Raw genomic sequence first — 21,890 nt, 5'->3', positions numbered from 1 at the left:
CTGCAGGATGAAGCTTACTTGGGTTTTTGCTTCCATGTGATATAGGTCAGCAAATCTGCATGTGTCCTTAGTACACAGGCCATTACACGGCTGCTCAAGTCCAAAGAAGCAGCTGCCGCTGTAGATGTCAGGACCTGGCCAACCATCCTTGATACAGGTATGTGTCTGCAACAGCTGCTCCTGCAAAGACAGGCAATTGCTTTCTTTCCTGACCGCTTTCTGTTGTTGGTGTTACGCTGTTAGCATGCAAAATAAACAAACAAATAAATAAACAAACAAACAAACATTAAGGAGCTGGAGAGAGGACTCAGTGGTTAAGAGCACTTGCTGTTCTTGCAGAGGACTGGGGTATGGATTTTAGCACCCACATGGAGGCTTACAACTGCCTGTAATTCCAGTATCAAGGGAACCAATCTGTCTTCTGACCTCTGCACACACACACACACACACACACACACACACACACACACACACACGACATATATAAACTCAGGAATACACATAAAATAAAATAACATATTGAAAAGTAAATGTCCAGATAATGGATCAGCTTGTATAAATGTCAGGATGCCTTGTTGGCTTTATCTGGTAAAACAGGCACAGTGTTAGTAGAGCATTAGGTACCACTGTTGCCTTCGTGGCCTGTCTCCCTGTCTAGGATATGAGGTCTCCTCTACTCCGGGCCCACCATCAAGAGTCCCATGCTCATGTTACAGGCTGAAATCTTATTCCCCACTGCCTCCTGCCAACATAGTTAGCTGGCAGTTGTCTACATGTTTTTGCTGATTCTTTGGGGGCACAGTTTTCACTGTGTAGCCCTAGAATCCCTGTCACTATCACTGGGGAGTGCCATCATGCCCCTGAGCTGCCTTCACACCAGTTGGAAGAAGCTATGTCTTATGGTTGCATCACCAGGGTGGGCTAAGGGCAGCTCCGCTTTGCAGATGTGGGACTGCCTGGCCCAGTAGACCCCCAGCACCACTAGGGACTGAGTGCTGGCTTCCTGAGTGGCAGGAACCTCTCCTTTTCCATCATACCCTTGCATTCTGAAGTTCTGTTTTCTATGGGAACCAGAGACTAATACAGCTGTGTGCCTGGTACTGTGGCAGATGTGAGGTACTGGGGCTGCTGATATGGGTCAAAGGTCAGGCTCTAAGCTCCAGTTGGCCAGAATCCTTCAGTCTCAAGAGCTCAGCCTTGCCCTTGTTGAGTCTTTGCCCATTTGTACAACGGACAGTAGCAGTGTTTACCTCATGAACTTGAAGCGCACAGACCCCAAGAATCTGTCTGTCTTTGTGGCTATTTTTGTAGCTCTGCCACAGCCTCTGCAATATTGGCATTTCCTCAGCACTCTGGCCTTTCCCATCTAGCAATAAAGTGATTTCTTCTCCCATTGCCTTCAGTGTCCAGGCTCCACAGCCACAGAACAGACATGGTGAGCCTGCACCAGTAACCTCTCCTGAACGCTCTCTGACAGCCTGTCTTTCATGACAGATCTGTCTCTGGGGAGGCTGAAGCTTTGCTTGTGCAGGCCATATGACATTAGTCCCTGGCATCTTCTGTTTAACAGATGACATTCCAAAAAAGAAGCTAGCTAGCATTTTCAGACCGCCCTCCCCAGACGTGCTCGCGTACTTGGACTTCAGTGTGTCGACTACAGGGATCTTAGCTGGAGTGAAGGTAGGACCTCATGGGCTCCTGTTGGCTTCAGCCTCCTGGGGACGCTGAGGGCACGGGCAGGGGTAAGGCTACAGTAGGAAGGGTGTGTGTGCTGCAGCTTTAAGAAGATGCTTTTGATCCAAAGCACAGAGCAAACAGTACTGTGTCTTAAAATTTATATTAAACATTGATGAAGCCCAAAATCAGATACCTGAGAGCATTGCATGTGTTGCTGTTTATAGTAATGCCTGGTCTCTAGATGGAGAGAAGGTCTCTAGGTGGTTTCGCTGAGTTTATTTAACGTGAACTAAGAGTCACTTAAAGTGACTGGTGGGAGAGCTCAGCATTAAGAGCACTTGCTACTCTTGCAGAGGACCCAGATTCTTGGCACTGTTTCAGATGGCTCACAAGCACATGCAAGTCCAGTTCCAGGGGATTTGACACCCTCTTCAGGCCTCTGTGGACACCAGCCATGCATGTGGTGCACATTAATTCATACACATAAATAAAACAAATCATTTTGTAATAGTGCAGTTAGAATGATATATATATATATATATATATATATATATATATATATATATATATATTCATACAATCTGGTTTCAGAGATTTCTACATGCAATTTTTGTAGTTATTATTCAGGTTTTATGGGGGTATGAGCCAACCATCTTCTTCGAAAGTAATTTGGTGCTTGGTGATATTGGAGCTGCATGCCCAGCCAACCACAGAGCATAGCAGACATGGCTTTTAACCCTTTCTTCCTTCACAGCCCTGAGCAGGCCTTTTCTTCACTCCTGCAGATGTCACACGCAGCCACCAGTGCCTTGTGCCGCTCCATAAAGCTTCAGTGTGAGCTGTACCCCTCACGGCAGATCGCCATCTGCCTGGACCCTTACTGTGGCCTCGGCTTTGCACTGTGGTGTCTGTGCAGGTGAGGGCATGCACCCATTGCTCCCGGCGCCTGTGTGGTTCTTAAGAACCTTGGACCATTAAATGTTTTATTTGAGTGTCTAGGAATCTGAGATGTGTGAATGGCTTTGTCTGTTGGTTAGAATCGGGGTTCACAACTTAATAAAAGGATAAAAATACCCAGGCATGGAGGTATATGTCTTTAGTCTCAGCACTTGTTACTCCCAGCTCTTCTGAGCTTGAGGCCAGACTGGTCTGCATGGCAAGTTCCAGGCCAGCTAGGAAAGACCCTGCTCCCTCCCCAAAACAAAAAGAAAGAAAAAAAGAGAAAAGTAAGAATAAAAGAGCAAAAAGAGAAAGAAAAGAAAAAGAAATAAAGGCCATTAAGGTGGCTCAGAGGGTAAAGACACTTGCTATGCAATGAGAGTTCAATCCCTGGGTCCACACAAAAGTAAAAGGAGACGACAGACTTGGTGAAGTGGCCCTCTGACCTGCACTGGTTCATCCCGCCAACATCCTCACACACACGATCATTTTAAAAAATGGACAAGACTGAGAGTATCTTTCATTAAATACAAACACTGCCCATTATTACTGATTGGAAAGGGCGCAGTGATGGTGCACACCTTTAATCCTAGTACTCGGGAGGCAGAGCAGGCAGATCTGTGAGTTCGAGGCCAGCCTGGGCTACAGAGTGAATTCCAAGGCTACACAGAGAAACCCTGACTTGGGGAAAAAATAGTGATTGGGAAGAATCTTCTGGTTCATTCAAATGCTAAAAATTAGTGATCCACCTCTATAAATAGGAAGCCTCTTCCACACATTGTTCCTGCTGCTTTTGATTATTTGGGTGGCGCGCAGGACCCCACCACACAGTGGGTTTCTGCTCAACTCCCACTGGGCTTCAGAACAGATCTGTGCCCATTCAGGCTGGAAAAATGGTATATGTGAGGAAGGAGCAAGGATGCCTAGAGCTTGGCACTCTGGCTCCCTGTCAACTGTCTTTCTCCTCACAGCGTCTACTCTGGACACCAGTCAGTGCTTGTTCCCCCGCTGGAGCTGGAGAGCAATGTGTCCCTCTGGCTGTCTGCTGTCAGCCAGTACAAGGCCCGTGTTACCTTCTGTTCCTACTCAGTGATGGAGATGTGTACCAAGGGTCTGGGTGCACAGACAGGTGCCCTTAGGGTAAGTGCCAGGCTGGGCTACACAGCCATGGTGATACTTCCAAGCCCACACGCGTCTGACAAGCTGCAGACCCCGTAGAGAGGAAGGTCTGTGAGGAGGAAGGACAGAGGGTTGGCTGTAAAGTTTTCAGGGTACTTACAGGTACTTCTACTCTTAGAATTCCCCAGATGGAGGCAGAACTAGAGGAAACCTGTCTTTATGTGCTCAGATCTATGACCAGACCCCATGGGTATCCTGTAGGGATTCCTTCAGATAGTCAGTGCAGAGGGCGCCAGACTCTGTGTTGTGGAATGACTTCTTGCTCTTCTACAGATGAAAGGGGTGAACCTGTCATGTGTGCGAACATGCATGGTCGTGGCTGAGGAACGGCCCCGGATCTCATTGACACAGTCATTTTCCAAGCTATTCAAAGACCTGGGCCTCCCGGCACGGGCTGTGAGCACCACCTTTGGGTGCAGAGTCAACGTGGCCATCTGCCTCCAGGTAAGTTGGTGGCACCTCGGGTCATTGGCACCTGCACCAGAGAATATGTTCACAGACGACACCAGTACAAAGCTTTATCTGTGTCTCCACCTTGGAGCTGTGGATGTTACATTTCCCCATGACCATTTGGCTTGGAGACTGTAAGGACTTTGTTTAGAAAGATAGTCTATTCTTTCTGATGAACAGGAGTATTTAGATATAAACAAGTTCATTTGTAAGCAGTGACTATGATTGTATCATGAGTATATCTAGGTTAAATGTAATATGTAGCTGATCTTTAAAAGTAAGATTGAACTTGCTTTCCTACGAAATCTACAGTAAACTGTGTGTGGTGATGCATGCCTTTAATCCAGCACCCAGGAGGCAGAAGCAGGCAGATTTTTTTTGAGTTTGAGTCCAGCTTGGTCTACACAGTGAGTTCCAGGACAGCTAGAGCTATATAGAGAAACTGCCTTTAAAAAACAATCAATATATATCTACATATATATATTCACAATATGTATATATACATATATATATATTCCCACACACATACATGTCATATGTGTACAGATTTAAATTGGAGCACTCATAAGGGTGATAATTTGCGTTGGTCACTTTAGTTTAGGACTGTTACTAAAGTAGACCTCTCAGAAGTTTTAGAATCGACATGAGTATCCCAAGGCTTTCTCAGGAGCTCCCTGTTTTCTGATTTTTATATTAGTCCTTGTTTCCACTTCTTTCTAAGCATTTCTTTCTTTTTTTTTTTTTTTTTTTTTTTTTTTTTTTTTTTTTTTTTTTTGGTTTTTCGAGACAGGGTTTCCCTGTAGTTTCTAGAGCCTGTCTTGGAACTAGTTCTTGTAGACCAGGCTGGCCTCAAACTCAGAGATCCACCTGCCTCTGCCTCCCGAGTGCTGGGATTAAAGGCATGCGCCACCACCGCCCGGCTCTGAGCATTTCTTAAAGACAAATACTGACCATATATCTGACATATTAAATGCTGTGGTGACCACAAAGTCCCCTTTCTGGGTTCCCGAAGCATATGCTCGGCTTGTGCCCTATTCTCTTGGCTGCGTGTGCAGGGCAGGTTTCAGCTCCAGAGTCCACACCTGTCTGAAAGGTGTCACTGTTTCCCCCCTCCATTTGCTCATATCCTCTCAGCCACGACAAGGCTGTGCTCCAGACTGCTGTGAGTTTCAGATGGCTGTGTTGCCAGAAGAGACTAGGGGGCCGGGGCCGGATGCACTGCTGTGGCTGATGTACAGGCTGGTACTGTGGGTTAGGAAATACCGGAGTCTAGCTCTGAAGGTGCCCCCACCCGTGCATATGGGAAGGCGCTGGCCTTGTTTGTCAGCATGTGAGTGCTGTGCAGTGGCAGAACTTGTAACGATAGATCTGTGTTTGCTCTTTAAGATACAGTGATGTGCTCTTCTCTCTCACGGTGTTTCTCATGTGGCCTGTGGCCTTCTGTTTGTTTCCTGTGCTATTTCCTCCCTGTCTCCCTCTGCTGGCCGCCCTGGCCTCTGTCAGCCCAACAGGCTGGGAAAACTAGCTGAGCAGGTAGGACCTTGCCCTAGCCCTCAACCTTGCTAGTGTCTCCATGTCTGTCACCCCTACTTCCTGCTCCTTACCCACACCCCGCTTCTATGAGTTCATGTGATCTTCTGGTGGATTCCAGAATACATGTTGCTTTTAATGTCTTAGTTTATTCCCAGTGAGAATTATTTGACTTTACAAGAGCTCCTTTGTAACCAAATGTAAAGGAAAGTTTTCAGAGCTGGTGAGAGGTTATGCTGTCTAGACACTCTAGGGAATGATATGGACCAAGGTATCCATTTAGTTTGATGTTCCTTGTCAATAAAATGGCAATGCTAGGCTAGTGGGGTGGGATGTCTCAGCAGGTAAAGGTGCTTGCTACCAAGCCTGACGACCTGAGTTTAGTCCCTGAGACCCACAAGGTAGAAAAAGAGAAATGACTCCCCAAGTTGTCCTCTGACCTTCACAGACATGCTGTAGGCATGTGGGTGTACATACAAGCATATACAGTTAAATAAATGTGATAATAATAATAAACCTTGTTGAGTGACAGTACAGCCCAGGACATGCATGACACTCAAGTTGTTTGGCTCATCTTAGCCTCTGCTGTACTTAGTCCTGAGTTAGACTCCAGGCCCTGATGACGCTGGGTGGATCTGTCCCCAGTCTGCAGTGTTGTTCAGCACAGAGACCAGTAGGGACGAAAACTAATCAGAACTGACAGAAACTCCAGGATTTGATGCTTTGATTTGCGTCATTGAGTTGCTCAGCATCAGCTAGCCAAGTAGATGTTTGGATGGACAGCATCAGTTCTGCCACGGGGACCAGGAGCCCTTGCGCAGACTGGTTGTAAGATGTACAGCTTCTGTCGGGGTGTCACAAACAACCGGGGAGGAGCTCTTACGTGGCCATGCTTGTGAAACCGGGCAGAGCACAGGGATTTTGAAAGAAGTTCCTCTCTTGTTCTCCTAGGGCACAACAGGCCCAGATCCCACGACTGTCTATGTGGACATGCGGGCACTGCGGCACGACAGGTACAGCCCCTCCCTGTCTGCACAACCTCGTGCACACTCTGACCAGGTGCTCTAGGCTATCTCCAGCGTCCTGTGTGGCGAGGATGCCAGCCAAGGCAGCAACACTTGCACCCAGGAAACGACATTGTGGGCTCACTCGGACACATGTGATTTCCCCTTTTAGAAATTACTGTGAAGTAAATTTTATTCTGAATTTTTTTCTTTGTCAATTTTTAGAGTTCGTTTGGTGGAACGGGGTTCTCCGCATAGTCTACCGTTGATGGAGTCTGGAAAGGTAGTAGAAGTTGGTGTGGGCAGTGCTGGGGTTGTGCTCCTGGTGACTAGGATACCACCTGGGGAGTGGGATTGGCCACTGAAGAGTTTAGCAGTGTAAAGTTAGATATTTGAATACCCAGAGCTTAGAGCCCATAGTTGGAGGGCCCAGAGACAGACACAGAGAAGGGACTGGCTCTCTGCAGACAGGTTCAGGGGTGGGGTGGGCAGGTTGCTCAACTCTGGATCTGTGTAGCCTGTCCTGCTTGTGTGCTTCCTCACTCCAGTGGCAGAGAGGGAAGCATGCATGAGAAACAGGACTTGTCCTGCCACTGAGTCAGAAGCCTAGGAGGCTTCTTTCCCAGGGCCTTTAACAGCTTTCTTCCTGCAGATCCTCCCGGGAGTGAAGGTCATCATTGCACACACGGAGACCAAAGGGCCCCTGGGAGACTCACACCTGGGCGAGGTGAGTGCTGCTGGGTGTGGACCAGGTGAGAGCCTTCCAGACCCTGGATTCTCTCTCCTCCTCTCAGAATTCTCTTAGGGTTCAGGTATTCTTTTGGGACTCCATATGTCTTTATGAAAAGATCAATTTTTATTATTCTTTATTGTGTGCCTGTGTGTGTTTGTGTGTGTGTATGTTCTGTGGGTGTGTACACACAACTGTAGGTGTCTGTAGATGCCAGAGGCTGAGCTCTTTCCAGGAACTAGAGCTCCAGGTGGTTGTGAACCACCTGAGGAGGTGCCAGGAACCAAACTCAGGGCCTCTGGAAGAGCAGCAGGTGTTCTGAACACCTGCTTTCTTTCCAGCTTCTCTTAAGAATCCTGCTAGGATTCCTTTCCACCTCTCCTGCACTCTCAGACCCTGCTTATAATACAGGGCTCTACAGCGTGTGGGGAGAGAGACCTCTCCTCTCACCGGGTCACCCCACCAACAAAATTATGAGGACATTGGGGTGCCAGGGGAGCCACATGGGACCATCAGTAGCCCAGGGAATAAGAACAGCTGTTTTTGGGAGAACTGATCAGCCACTCCTTAAAACTAGGTTTAGCATCAGAGCCAAGGTCACAGACCCAGTGGCATCAAACACTGACCACAGGTTCAAGACCACACGGGACTTTATTCCAGGCTCAGGATCCTTGGTGACCCAAAGACTTAGCCATCTGTTAGGCGGTTGTGGCACACAGAGCCTGTCACCGGCATTAGGTAGGTAGGAAATGTTGCTCACAGGGGCAGGAGAGCCCCTCACTTCCAGGTAACATTCACTCATGGGCAGTGCACAGATGTTGTTCCCACTCATGGAAAGTGGGCCAGTGGAGCCTCTTGCAGACAGTGGGAAAGTGGGGTCACTCACGGGCACTAGACAGGTGGAACACTTCACAGAGACTGGGCATGGGGCCCCTCACTCACAGGCAATGGGCTAATGAGGCCCTTTATTCACAGTAGTGAGCATGTTGGGGGCTCCGTCACTGTGTACAATGGGAAGATAGGGCCCCTGGCTTATGGGCACTAGGCAGCTAAGGGCAAGGAGAGCCTGCAAGGGAGTGCCCACGAGACATGGGAGGTCTGAGCTGAATGGGAGACTTACTCTTCATGGAATCTGCCTTCCTTTCTGCTTCTCTTTTTGGAGGTTGCTTTGTGACATTGTCAGAGTAGGCAGCTTTTTGGGTTCGGGGTGGGCACTGTCTAAGAGGCCCCTTGACACTATTGAGGACTATAGGCCAAACCTATAGACTTTAGTCTATACATGGATGCATATCAGCTCATGTGAGCATCCTGCACGAATGCACATGACTGCAGTTGCACAGTGCTGTTGTGGACACCAGCGTGCCATTTGCATTGTTTAGGCACGAGTGAGTGAGCAGCTATGTGTTTTCCACAGAGTGCACTTTAACCTGCCTCCATTGTGAACAGACGACTACCCCCTTTCTCTCACTGTCACTGTCGTTTGATACATGGAAGTGGGAGCGTCCAGACGGGACAGATGCCATTCCTGGAACAAAGGAACAGTTTATTTTAGAAGAGGTTATGTTAGGCACGCGCACGCGCGCGCGCACACACACACACACACACACACACACAGGCAATCAGGATGCTGAAGCAGGAGGATTGTGAAGTGGATACCAGCCTGAGCTACATAGCAAGACCCTGTCTAAAAGGAGGAGGAAGGAATAGGGGGAAGAAGAAAAAGAAAGCATAATAGTAGTTAGTCATATTTGTGTTTGCTCGCTGTGCTTGTAGTTATATTCAGTTCACAAAATAAGACGCTGGAAATGCTACCCTTACCTTTTTGGTGTTGTCTTGAGGTCATCTTGGACCATGGACTCTGCAGGACGGAGTCAGTACTCAATGGTTTGCTTGTCCACTAGATCTGGGTGAGCAGTCCCCACAATGCCACTGGGTACTACACGGTCTACGGGGAGGAGACACTTCATGCTGATCACTTCAGTGCCCGGCTGAGCTTTGGAGACACCCAGACCATTTGGGCAAGGACTGGCTACCTTGGCTTTCTTCGCAGGACAGAGCTAACTGATGCCAGTGGAGGTAAGGGCTCCTTGGTAAAGGGCTTGCTCCAGCACTGCAGGGATTGGGGGTTCTGCTGCTATAGCCTGTAAGCCTTGCCTCCTCTTTGGGGGCCTTTAATTACCACCCCCCCACACACACCCATACACCACTGGCTGTAATTTGTGTTGTTCAGTGTGGGATAAAGAATAGGCTTCAGGACACTTCTCTCTGAGTGCTGCTGTTCCTCCTTCCATTGCTGCCCTTCACAATCTTAGACTCTTGACCTCTGAAGAGGATAGGGTGAGGGTGGTGGCAGCTGTTGGCCGTACACTGTGAGGTTCCTCCCAAGTTTCCAGAAACTGCATTCTTTATCAGTGTGGTGTGCGCTGCGTGGCTTTTCAGTCTTATATGATGCCATTTTCACCCTGAAGGTGTGCTCTGTATGGTTCTTCAGTCATATGTGGTGCCCCTTCCATCCTGCTGGGCCAAGCTGTGATGCTTGCCAAAGGTCTGGTCCCTGCAGGCCTAACAGCCAGAGTCAGGACTTTTGTAGCCTGTGGTTGCTATACCATTCTGTAACTAAAATGATTTAAAAACACATTAACATATACTGCTATAACTGCTGAGATTGTTGACCACCACACAGGTAAGACTAAGTTGTTGGCATCTCCACCAGCCCTCTTGTCTTGGCGCACAAGACCCAAGGGATATTGGTGTCATGGCCTCCGTGTGGCACAGGGCGCCTGGTAGGGTTCATACCCGGAGGGTAGGCAGACTCACTGTGTGTGTAACTTCCTAAGCATGCACATCCTCGTGTTCACAGAGCGACATGATGCACTGTATGTTGTTGGGTCTCTGGATGAAACGCTAGAGCTGAGAGGCATGCGGTACCACCCCATCGACATAGAAACCTCTGTGATCCGTGCACACAGGAACATTGCAGAATGGTAAGAGCCGATGGAGGGATTTCCCATGCTGTCCATGCAGCCTCTCCCTGGGCATGAGCACTGCACACAAGGGCAGCACCAGGCACTGTTCTGCCATGAGCACAGCCCCCACAGTTACAGTCCCTGGTAAGCTAGATTGCCCTCTCCTTTCTCCAGAAGGCCCTGCCTCTAGATACATTTCTACAGAACAGCACCAGAATGTCTCCTTGTCCCTTCTCCCTTCCTGATCAGGTTTCAGTCGCACAACTGTCTTCAGCAAACAAGCAGAATGTGAGATTGCCACTGCCTGAAGTATTTCTAGTTTAAATGTGGTTTTCCTTATAATCAGTGGTAGCCATGGTCTCTTCACTCTCTAGGAACTTGCCTGGGACAGTACAGCTTTGTTCTTGATTCTTATTCCTATAAGGTACAGTTAGTCCGGCTTTAAGACCGTAAATGACGTTAAATGGCAGTGCTGTGCCAATGATGTGAGCAGGCATCTTTGCTCAGTTAGGCATACTTTCCTAGCATCTGCTCCCCACGCTGTCCATCTCTGACTGATTGTTCTCCTTCAGTGCTGTGTTCACCTGGACCAATCTGCTGGTGGTGGTGGTAGAGCTGGACGGTCTGGAGCAGGATGCCCTGGACCTGGTAGCACTGGTCACCAATGTCGTGCTGGAGGAACACTACCTCGTAGTGGGTGTGGTGGTCATCGTAGATCCTGGGGTGATCCCCATCAACTCTCGGGGTGAGAAGCAGCGCATGCACCTGCGCGACGGCTTCCTGGCTGACCAGCTGGACCCTATCTATGTGGCCTACAATATGTGAGTGTAGCTGGACAGAGCTGGGTGACGGACCAGCAGAGGTGGAAGGAAAGATGGGCCGCACTGTTGATGCCCTGGGAGAAGGGATTTCAGGCTTCATCAGTTCACCCCTGCGTGTGCTTTTCAGATCCTCTTGACAGCGTCCTGACTGTCCTGTCAGAACACGTCTGAATCAACTAAAGAAATGTTCTGGGTCTGCCAAGTGTATTTACCAAAACATGGGTGACTGGGAAGGGAAGGAAGGCCCGGTGTTACGCTGCGGACATTGCCAACACTACGGCTGTTCCCCGCTCTACTGCGAGCTTGCACTTTTTTACCCTAAAAATATTCCTGATTTCTAAATATATAATTTCCTGATTATTTATTCCCACTTGTAATAGCAAGCATATACGTAAAGTTTATGCTGCAGAGAACTTTTAAGCCAAGCCTCCTAGGAGGGCTGAGGAAAGGAGCAGCCCCCCCTCCATGTTCACAGACTCCACTGAGCCACACAGCTTCCTTTTCCAGTGTGATAATTGGAGCAGGTGTGCCTGGTTGTCTGCGTGTGTTGTCACTAATGCTCAGTAAGTGCCATTTGGACTACTTAGATCTATTTCAGAACGATAAACCAGCATTTAATTTAAAATCGCTTCCTAGCCTATAACTTAATGACATTTAAATTGCAAGTTCTCATGACATCACAATATTAATTCTTCTCATGAAGTATAGTGAATTATTTTCATGAAAGGTCTGGAAGCTTGAGTGGCAACCTAAGGTCTTACCCGTGTGCTAGCCGGGTCTCTTTCACACTTGAGTTGCCGTGGGAGCCTGACTGTCTAGGACAGACACCGCTGCAGCCTCTTGGCTTTGCATTTGAGTTATGTGCCTATAAAATTTGGCCAAACCATTTAGTTATTTAATCCAAACTTGAAATCCAAGTGATCTAATATTGTACTTAAGTCAGAAAAGAGAATGTAAAATCCTTTAGATACTTCTAAGAATTTGAAGTCAAGCATGAATCTAAGATTATTTTTATATGACTAATCAAAGATTAGTGTTATCAAGTTGTTGGGGTTTTGGGGACTTTCAAGGGTAGAGAAGTTATGACTCATACCTGCGTCACAGAAACAGCTTGATTTTTCCAGAGTTAGCCTGGACTCGTGCGTCAGTGAGTCCAGCTACCTGGTCCCCCTCCCGCATCTCCGTCTCGGAAAGCACCATGTGCAGTAGCCTTTTGCTCATGGTGTCAAACTGGTGGAGTATGCGGAAACATACTGGAACTTTACTAAACATGTTATGACCGTGTACAGAATCCATGTAACTTACGACTCGGCCCGAGCTTTAACAGCAGACTGGTAAAGGATCACAGTGGGCGACCGAAACAGACCGCCCATCCACGGTCTCAGTACTGTAGTTTAACAGCAGGCTGGTAAAGGATCACAGTAGGCGACCGGAACAGACCGCCCATCCACGGTCTCAGTACTGTAGTTTTATAGTAAACAGCGCTTGGAAATTTTTTGTATTAAAAACTCAGTGGCAGTAAGAACGTATCTGGTAAGTTAAGATTTTAAGAATCGTATTAAAATGTTTTAAAGTTACTCTCTGGGAATTCTGTATATCACACTAATTTTTTATATCATGTTAATAAAAGCTATTGACTTTGTAATTCTGCATTTTGAAATGTGTGAAAGGGTTTTAAAAATTTCCCCAAATAGGATGTATTTTATTATGCATTATTTCTTTCAGAAATACAAAACCAATTATGCATATCATATAAAATCTGGAAAACACATTAAAGCGTAAGAAAGGAAATTTAAAATCTTCTACACTCCTACTGATGAAGTAATAGCAGTCTTGGTATTGCCATGAATCTCAGGGATTTTTAACCTTTAATTTTTTTTTTTCTTTACAAAATTAGGACCATATAGTTATTTTATAATCTGCTTTTGTACTTAATAAATTGCAGACTTTTGAATCTGTCACAGACATTCTTTACATGTCTTAATGACGACCTTGTGTAGTGTGCACGATTGCACGCAGCTTTTCCTGGGCTGCTGTACCGGCACCACTCAGCATTGCTCCCCGAGTCGCCTCCCTGATGCCGCCTGGCCTCAGTTCTACTGGCAGCATGGGTAGGTCAGAGTTTGTGGTGGGTGTGGTCCCTGGGTACATCACCCCCAGCACTGTAGTACTGGTTACCCCTCTAACACTGTCACTGTCCTGGGGAATGGCCTCAGTGACGCCTCTCTCCTCTGTGCTGTTCTCGGCTGCCTTTGAGGTTAAAGACTGGAGCTTCCTTCCTGAGCTCCCTGTTCAGCTTTGCCTCAGGCTGCTTGGAGAGGATCTCAGGACCCCTGCAGAGATCTGGCCACCTTAGACAGTCTCCTCAGAGGGGGCCAGGCTGGAGAGTGCAGCTTCTCAGCATGGTTGACTCAGGTGCCACTGTGAATGTGAACCACTGATCAGAGGACAGACTTCCCCCAACCCCAACAAATAAAAGTGTCATTTATGGGTAGGTGATATATAGTTTGGGAGCCTGCACTGGCATGAAATTCATGCCCAACTCTAGTCACATGGGCAGTAGCCTCCTAGAAGGTTCTTGAAGAGAAAGCAGTTAACCACATCTTTTTTCTAGAGAGGTTCAGGAGGTTTGGATAAACAGATGCCCCGGACCATGTGGGAAGTATAGTGTGAGCGCTGTACTGTGTGGGTGGAATTAAGGGTCATCAGGAGTCCTGTGGAGCAGCTCAGGTGTCCCAAAGTACCTGCTATGTGCCCCTGCAGTCCAGCTCAGTTCATTGCCAGTTCTCTGCTTCTGGTCTACAGTGCTGTCCTGTGTCTACTCAATGTCTCCTCAGGCTCACGTGTTAGAACACATGGTCTCCTGTCCTGTCCTGTGTCTACTCAGTGTCTCTGCAGGCTCGTGTGTTAAAACACATGGTCTCCTGTGCTGTCCTTTGTCCACTCAGTGTCTCTGTAGGTTCATTTGTTTGAACACATGGTCTCCCGTGCTGTCCTATGTCCACTCAGTGTCTCTGCAGGTCCATGTGTTAGAACACACGGTCTCCAGGAGGCGAGGCTAACTCGAAAGAGCAGGTTTCTGGGGTGTACCATGGAAGGCATACCTGTCTCCTATCCTTTCCACTCTCCTTCCTGTCTCCCATGGTGTGAGCTCCTCGGCCACGCCCTTCCTTCCACAGTGAAATCTCTGAAAGCATAAGCTAAATAAATCTTTATTCCTTCTTAGTTATACCAACCGTTCTGTCACAGTGGCAAGAAAGCTAACATATGGCCCAGCCAGTCCAGAAACTTGCCTGTAAGAGCCACATGCTAGCCTCCAGGCAGAAAGTCTGAGTCTGTGCAGCCTTTGAATATTCTAGAGCTTTCTGTGGGCCCCAGCTGCCTTCAACTAACTTTGGGCTGTGCCTGAGGGATGGGGTAAGGTCTGAGCCGTCCACTTTAGGGACTTTTAGTCTTTGTCCTGGTCTGGTGTGTACTTTATTTTTATTTTTTATTTAGTGGTGGAAAATTTTTACATTGTTCTTATTTCATGCAAGTTCAGTTGACTTAATGAGTTTTTAAGTACCTAGAAAAGGGGTGGGTAAGAAAAATTAGAATTTTCCTAGAATAGCTTTTTAATATTTATGATGTGATTTTTCTTTTTTTTTCTCATTTTTTTATTAAAGATTTCCATTTCCTCCCCTCCTCCTCCCCCTTCCCTCCTTAATTGCAACTTGAATTATTTGAACCTTCATTATTTGAATATCTAGGTTAAAAAACATGATGTTCAGCTTCCTGCCATTCTTGACTCAGCCTTACCAAGTGGCAAGCCCTAGGCACAGCAGATCAACCATGACTTCCAGCCACTGAAGGGCACATTTGAGGAACCCTTCATTCCCCCAGTGATTCACCCTACAGACTTCAACCTCATGGTCACCTGCTTTATAGACAGCAGAGGGAGCCAGGGAGATAGAGCTAGCTGGAAAAAGACCTTGCACTGTAAATGGGCTTTTCTTTGGGCCCCCAGCTCACAAAAAAATGACATGAAGACTTATTATTAATTATGAAAGTTCAGCCAATAGCATAGACTTGTTCCTAACTAGTTTTTATAACTTAAATTAACCCATATCTTTTAATCTGTGTTTCTTTATGTAGCTTTGTTACCTTTATTCTGTGTTCCCCATCCTGCTTCCTCTCCTTCCAGCTGGAGGCTCTACCCTTCTTCTTCCCAGCATTCTCTTGGTCCTGAAAATCCTGCTTAGCTATTAGGTGTTCAGCTTTTTATTAAACCAATCAGAGTGACACATCTTTACAGTGTACAAAAAGATTATTCCACAACATTTCCCCCTTTTTGTCTAAACAAGAAGGAAAGGTTTCTGGTTTGTTTTTTTTTTTTTTTTTTTTCCTGTAACACAGTAAAACTATATAGAATAAGAACATATACCTCAGCTCACATGAGAGACTTCAGGACTAGGAAGCTCTATGTGACTCCATTTGAGACCTTTTTTTATTTTTTTAAGTTTTCTCAGGTCTTCTATATGAAAGTATAAAGAAAATGCAGGCACCATGTTACTCACCCTTTGTAGATGGATTTTTCTTTGGGCCACTGGCTCACAAAAAAAATGACACAGAGACTTATTGTTAGTTATGAAAGCTTGGCCGGTAGCGTAGGCTTATTCGTAAGTAGTTCTTATAACTTAAATTAACCCCTATCTTCTAATCTACATTCTTTTCTGTGGCTAGGTTACCTTTACTCTGTGGTCCGCATCCCGCTTCCTGTCTGTTTGGTTGCTGACTCCCCCTTCTCCCCAGCGCTCTCTCTGCCCTGAAAATCCTGCCTAGCTATTGGCCGTTCAGCTTTTTATTAAACAGTCAGAGTGACGCATCTTCACAGTGTACAAAAAGATTATTCCCCAACATTACACTCTGGCCAGTCTCCTCCTATGTACATGTCTTACAGGAACCACAGTACCATCCTAAAAGAAGTCTACTGAATAGAATTTTGATTCTCAGTCCTGAGTTAGAATGTTAATACTTAGCTTGTGAGACCTATTTTTTTTTCCAGTTAAACTGTTTGACATTAAATATTTACTTAGCAACGGCTGCTCACTGGAAGCAGAGACTTAAGTGGCCCTGCTCATTTGGGCTGGGGAGGGTATTGTGATCAGACTGTCTGCTTTCTTGGGCATCATTGGCACAAACAAGGTAAGGGAGATGTTAAGGAAAAGCAGCCTCTTCCACTGCAGTGGCTCCAGCTGTGGAGTCTCGGGTCTGTTGGAAGTATTAAGAATGCTGTCCTATAGAACTGCGGTTGGTGGCCTGCCTTGATTCTTCTGGGTCCTGCTTCTACAGGGGCACGACGGTCTGCAACACATGCTTTACTGCTGAGCATTGATTTTTGTCCCCTAAGTGATTCCTAACCAATCCTTCTGGGACCAGACAGCTCACAGGAATGCCTAACGTAGCAGAAATAGTGATGTGCTAACTTAAAGCAGCTTTGGGAAGGCTTTCTGTTTTCTTTCCCAAAGCAAATCAAGCTTCCTAATTAGTTACATGTGGCTGGAGAGCTCAGCTCCTTCGAGCCTGCAAGCCTTCGCTCTGCTTCCTCTTGTGACCTTCATGTCTGCCGCAGGAACAGCGTGGCTCCCTTTTCTGTCTCACTCGTGTTCAAAGAACTCGTGACAGGCTGTGGTCACCGTGGAGACGAAGGCCATAAATTCCTGGAAGTCACACTCTCCATCTCCGTCTTCATCCAACGCTTCCATGACTTTGTCCACCACGTCCTGTTCTTTGATTTCCTGAGAGAGAAAAAAAGAAAAGCTGATTAAGTCCTTTCTAGATGCGATATAGGGCTATCAAAATGTTATTAAAAGTACTAGGCTGATAATTTGCATCAGAAAAACAATCCCAATGTAGGAAATGAGAAATTCTAGCAGTCAGTCCCTCTAGTGAGCCAGGGACAGTCAGCCAGAGGGAAGCGGGGAGGGTCGGTCCCTGTCCTCTTCCCTCTGGTCTAGTGGGACCTGGGTTTACTTTAAACTAGGGAACCAAGAAGAAACAGACAGCACCTGGAACACGTGTGCAGTCCGTCTCAACCGGAGCCAATGAATTCGGTGTTCCTGAGCACGCATGCGTTTGGGAGCCATGCGGATTTGCACGTTCTCTAAAATAACCCTTGGGGATGTGTCAGAGCTGCTAGTTGTCCTGTCCTTTTGTCTTCTTGAGTTATTCCCTAGGTGTCATGGGCTTTTTCCTGACAGTTCTAACACCAAAACCGGATGGATGGTAAGGCTACTAAGTGATGCCCAAACCAGAAGAAATGGTGAGGCTGCCGGTGCATCAAGAGTGCAGCCCTGGAGATGGGTGGGAAGAGTGCTGGCTCTGAGCACTGAAGATCCTCAGCTCTGTTTCAGTGAACAACCCTGCACCCCCCCAGCCCTCCACCCCCTGGCAGAAGAGCTCTGAGGAGAAGTCAAGGGCTTCCCTGAGAACCAAAGATTCAGGTGTAAATGATTCAGGTGTAATTCCCGGCAGCTCATGAGAACTTTGAAATATCTTCCAAAACATAGATGGCACAGTATAGTTCTTCCAATTATACCATAGGTGCTATGATTCTGATGCTACGTGCCCTCCAGAGGCTCCTGTGTAGGAGACTTGGTGCCAGTCCATGCCACCACAGGGAGATGGTAGAACCTTTGGGAGGAAGTGATCACTAGGCCATGCCCTTCCTTTCTTTGTTTCCCTCCTTCGGGTGGGCACCGTCATCAAAGGCTCTCTGATCCCCTCCTTTGAGCTGATTATCTCTAGTACTTTTGTTAAGCCAAGTTAGCAAACATGTAGGATACCTTGATATCTTAACATATGCTATCATTAATAAATGTGACATCATGTTTTTCGGTCCTAAAATCATGGTAGCAGCTAGTGTTTTAAGCTTCTATCTATAGAGCTTTGATTCTATGTGAAGAGCCCGGCCTGCTCATCTCACGACTACATACTTGCCCTTAAAGATGAAGAGGTAAGACTCTTCGGTTAAGTCGAAAGGTAGAATGGGTGTGGCTATAACTGATTATGCATGTGGAGTAGCTGTCACCCCAGGGATCTGAATGCCTGAGAAATCAATCCCCCTAAGTGGAGAATCTCCAGCAAGCACGCCGGCCTGCTACCTCCACAACAATGAAATAACTGGCTGAAGTGGAGGAAGGAAAACTCCAGCCAGACATCCAGCCACAGTATCAATATGGACCCAGTTAACTTGGGGTGTGACTTCCTGTTACCATGTGACAGGGCTGTGCCCTAGAGTTATTGTATCCAGGCTTGGCACTTGATCAAAACTGATCAGTTTTCCTCGGACTGTGTGGTTTGCTGCTTCTATGACCCAGTGAGCTTCCTGTGGTCAGATGCATCGTATACCACCAGTATTTCCATCTTTTCTCACTCAAGGTGTGCAATGAGCCAGCCTTGGTGTAGGGGATCAAGGGAGCATGGGGTGGCAGATGGATTACAGTTCACTTCCACAGGAACTCTTGGCTTATGGGCAGTAGAAACACTAGCACGTGATTCCAGGGCCGAGGAGACAATGGGGATTGAGTGCTTCCAGCACCAGAATATTAGGCACCCGGAGAAGGACAGGGCTTGCCGGGTGCCCTTGTGCCTCTTCCTAAGTGGACTCCAAACTAAACTTGTGCCTGGTCAATGTCGTATGTTTCAGGGAGCCCCCTCCTTCCCTCGGCCAAGTGTTCACTCATGGATATGCTAGGTTGGGTGCTTGGTGGACCTGTGTCTCTCAAGTATTGAATGCTCAGTAAATGTTTATTTACCATCTGACATTTCTTACCTCTGTAGTCGATACCAGACAGCTGGACAAAGACAAAAAGATTTCTTTGCCCCCTCCCCCAAAAATCTCATGCTTAAAAAAGTGTGCGTGCGTGCGTGCGTGTGTGTGTGTGTGTGTGTGTGTGTGTGTGCATACATACTCTCATGCTGTGGTAAACATAGATCCCAGGGTTCACACTCAGATCATCAGGCCTGGTGGCAGGTGCGTTTACCTGCTAAACTATCTCACTGGCCAGTTCTGCTTCCGGGTCGAGAGGTATTATCCTTGCATGGCTAAGCCTGGCCTCCTGCTTTGACTCTTTAAGTACTTGGACTACAGATGTGCACCCCCATGACCTGCTGGCAGTTCTTGAGTGTTAGTGCTGTCAGCACCAGCGGATCCTTCTATTCAAGGGACAGAAACAGCCCATCTGAGCTTATACATGGAGGGCTTAGCTGTCTGAACAAGCTTCCAGAAGCAGCCCGGGGCATCCAGAGACAGAAGCCGTCTGAGAACCATTTCTAGTGCACTCAGTGATACTTCCGGAAGGCTTACCTCCAGGAAGTGGGAGAGCTCGTTGTTGATGAGTTCCTTGAGCTCTGATTTCTTCAGCTTGTGCTTGTCACCCTCTCGCCCGGAATACTGATGGAAGATGTCAATGAGGGCCACCATGGCCTTCTCCAGCTCAGACATCCTGGAGGCTGCAGAAGAAAGACACCTTTTCATGGTTTCCACCCTGTTCTTTGAAGAGTTTAATAGGCTGCTTGCAGACCTCAGCCCAAATGAGGAGTGGAGAAGTCTGGCCAGGAAAGGCGTTCTGCAACTCTACAATGACCACAGACCATTCTCTGCCTTCTAGGCCCCTACCTCCCTTTTGTGTCCCCGTGGGCCACAGGGTTAAGTTTCCAAGACGATTGGCTTCTGGTTGGGTTATGTCAATGAGGAACTAACAAAGGTGCTGATGCAAAACACCAGGGGATGATTCCAGCTTTCCCTGGTGGCCACCCCCAATCCTGGAGCTCACCAGGGAGAAGCATTAGCTGGTGGATTTGAGTACACTAAGATGACAAGCAGCTGGTACATATAAAAAATCAACATCAACAAACAGTTTTTAAAAGCAGTAAACAGTATCCTCATTTAGCAATAATTTCAGGGGTTAGGAAGAAAAATGCAGAAGAAAATAAGGTGCTTCCAAAAGAGCCTGAGGAACAAGAACAGGAGCATCCTGGCTAGTTTTATATCAGCTTGACACAAGCTGAAGTCCTATCTGAGAGGAGGGAACCTCAACTGAGAAAATGTTCTGTAAGAGCCAGCTGTAGAGCATTTGTCTTAAGGAGCGTTTGATTAAGCCCGTTGTGGGTGGTTCTCTCTGTAGTCTGGTGGTCCTTGGTTCTGTAAGAAAGCAGACTGAGCAAGCCAGTAAGTAGCTTTCCTCCATGACCTCTGCATCAGCTTCTGCCTCCAGGTTCCTGCCCTGCTTGAGTTACTGTCCTAACTGTTGGGAGCAGTGAGACCCCAGATCCTGAATTTCTTGTAATCCCCTGATCTGAGTGCCTACAGCTGCTCTGAGCACGAGACCTTCAGGAGTTCTTGATGGCAGGAGAGTGGTTTCTGGTGGGTTTGGCTGGGGCGTGGCTATCTCTATATAATCTGCCCCTGAACACAATAAAGGGGGCATTCTTGGGGAATTCAAGGATGACCCGTGTCGCTGTCTGTCTGTCTTTCTGTGTGTGTATTTTAACCTCCAGTCCCTTGCCCGAAGCTCGGTAACTGGGTAAAAGCGCTTCGAACGCAGACACAGGGGCGCGGTGCGCTGCACTAACTTCCTATAGTGATGAACTGTGATGCAGAAGCTGAATAAACCCTTTCCTCCCCAGCTTGCTTTTCGGTCGTGGTGTTTTATTGCGGCAATAGAAACCTAAGACAAGGAGCTTATCTTTATTCAAATTAATATATAAATTTAAGCTGTTTAAATAAAAATTATGAGTGAGATTTTTTGGGGGATAGGTGACAAACATTATAACTGTAAAATTCATCTGGGAAATAATTGTAACACTGCCCCGTTCTGAAAGACAGCAGTGAAATGACTTCCAGAAACATTAGTCCAAGGTCATCTGATTCTGCTGGTGTCCTAACACCAGGAGACCAGGGCACCACAGCCAGGCGTCCCATGCCTATTCATTAGCCTGGCCCAGCACAGGGGCTTCTTTGTGAGCAGGAATGCCAGCGAGGAGCAAACAGCCTTCGCAGCAGGCACCTGATGCACAGCCAGCCCCTGAAGAGACTGGGGGTGCATGCCGGGAGGGCCGCTCGGTTCTCAGAGTGACTCATTTAACAAAGGCGGCCTGTGGCTCCATTCGGAAAACAGCCTCTTGGGCAGAGACATGTGACAGCTCTTGGCCTTGCTTTCTGATCCTTAAATCAGAACCTGCAGTGTCATAATTAAAAACAAGCAACAACAGAATGGTTGAAATCTCACTCCCATGTTGACTATTTTACGTTTTGGAATAAAACTTCGTTAACTTTTTAAATTTTTTATTAATGATCTCCCAAAGGAAACGGATTGAAGGTTCTTACCTTGTCTACTCTTTGGTTTGCTAAAGTTCTACCAAGGTACTTTGTTTTGCTCAGAAATCCCAGACACCTGGAGGACCTCATATAAGCAGAACTATCCAGAGGGACTAAAGTATAATATTGTTTTTTAGTTAAAAAAAAATCTACATGTATGTGTGCAAGCCCGCATGCTTGTCTGTAGTGTATACATGCCTGGTGCCTGCAGAGGCCGGAAGAGGGTGTCATATC

At 47.1% G+C, this 21,890-nt stretch overlaps 2 protein-coding genes across 5 annotated transcripts in view; one reads left to right on the top strand and one right to left on the bottom strand.

The window, feature by feature from the left end:
- Window positions 1–12,659, top strand: part of Dip2a (disco interacting protein 2 homolog A) — an 80,589-nt gene extending 67,930 nt beyond the window's left edge. For 3 of the 4 annotated variants that reach the window (XM_038341987.2, XM_038341986.1, XM_038341985.2), the window contains 11 exons: window positions 46–157; window positions 1,571–1,680; window positions 2,463–2,593; window positions 3,588–3,756; window positions 4,069–4,239; window positions 6,727–6,788; window positions 7,005–7,062; window positions 7,432–7,506; window positions 9,411–9,585; window positions 10,370–10,493; window positions 11,048–12,659. In XM_038341987.2, the coding sequence (XP_038197915.1) occupies window positions 46–157; window positions 1,571–1,680; window positions 2,463–2,593; window positions 3,588–3,756; window positions 4,069–4,239; window positions 6,727–6,788; window positions 7,005–7,062; window positions 7,432–7,506; window positions 9,411–9,585; window positions 10,370–10,493; window positions 11,048–11,300 (1,440 nt within the window). In that variant the 3' untranslated portion in view covers window positions 11,301–12,659. Of the gene's footprint in view, window positions 1–45; window positions 158–1,570; window positions 1,681–2,431; window positions 2,594–3,587; window positions 3,757–4,068; window positions 4,240–6,726; window positions 6,789–7,004; window positions 7,063–7,431; window positions 7,507–9,410; window positions 9,586–10,369; window positions 10,494–11,047 lie in introns of those variants that run through there. The other variant, XM_038341989.2, reaches the window with a different exon arrangement.
- Window positions 12,660–16,932: 4,273 nt separating this feature from the next.
- On the bottom strand, window positions 16,933–19,781 carry S100b (S100 calcium binding protein B). The gene is made up of 2 exons (XM_038344254.1): window positions 19,644–19,781; window positions 16,933–17,073 (listed from the first exon to the last, which is right to left on the bottom strand). Exons 1-2 carry the CDS (start codon window positions 19,779–19,781, stop codon window positions 16,933–16,935), a joined length of 279 nt encoding a protein of 92 aa, XP_038200182.1.
- Window positions 19,782–21,890: the final 2,109 nt, after the last annotated feature.

Source organism: Arvicola amphibius, chromosome 9 (genome assembly GCF_903992535.2).
Source record: "Arvicola amphibius chromosome 9, mArvAmp1.2, whole genome shotgun sequence".
NCBI classification, from domain to species: Eukaryota; Metazoa; Chordata; class Mammalia; order Rodentia; family Cricetidae; genus Arvicola; species Arvicola amphibius.
This window is presented reverse-complemented; position numbering and strand designations above follow the sequence as displayed.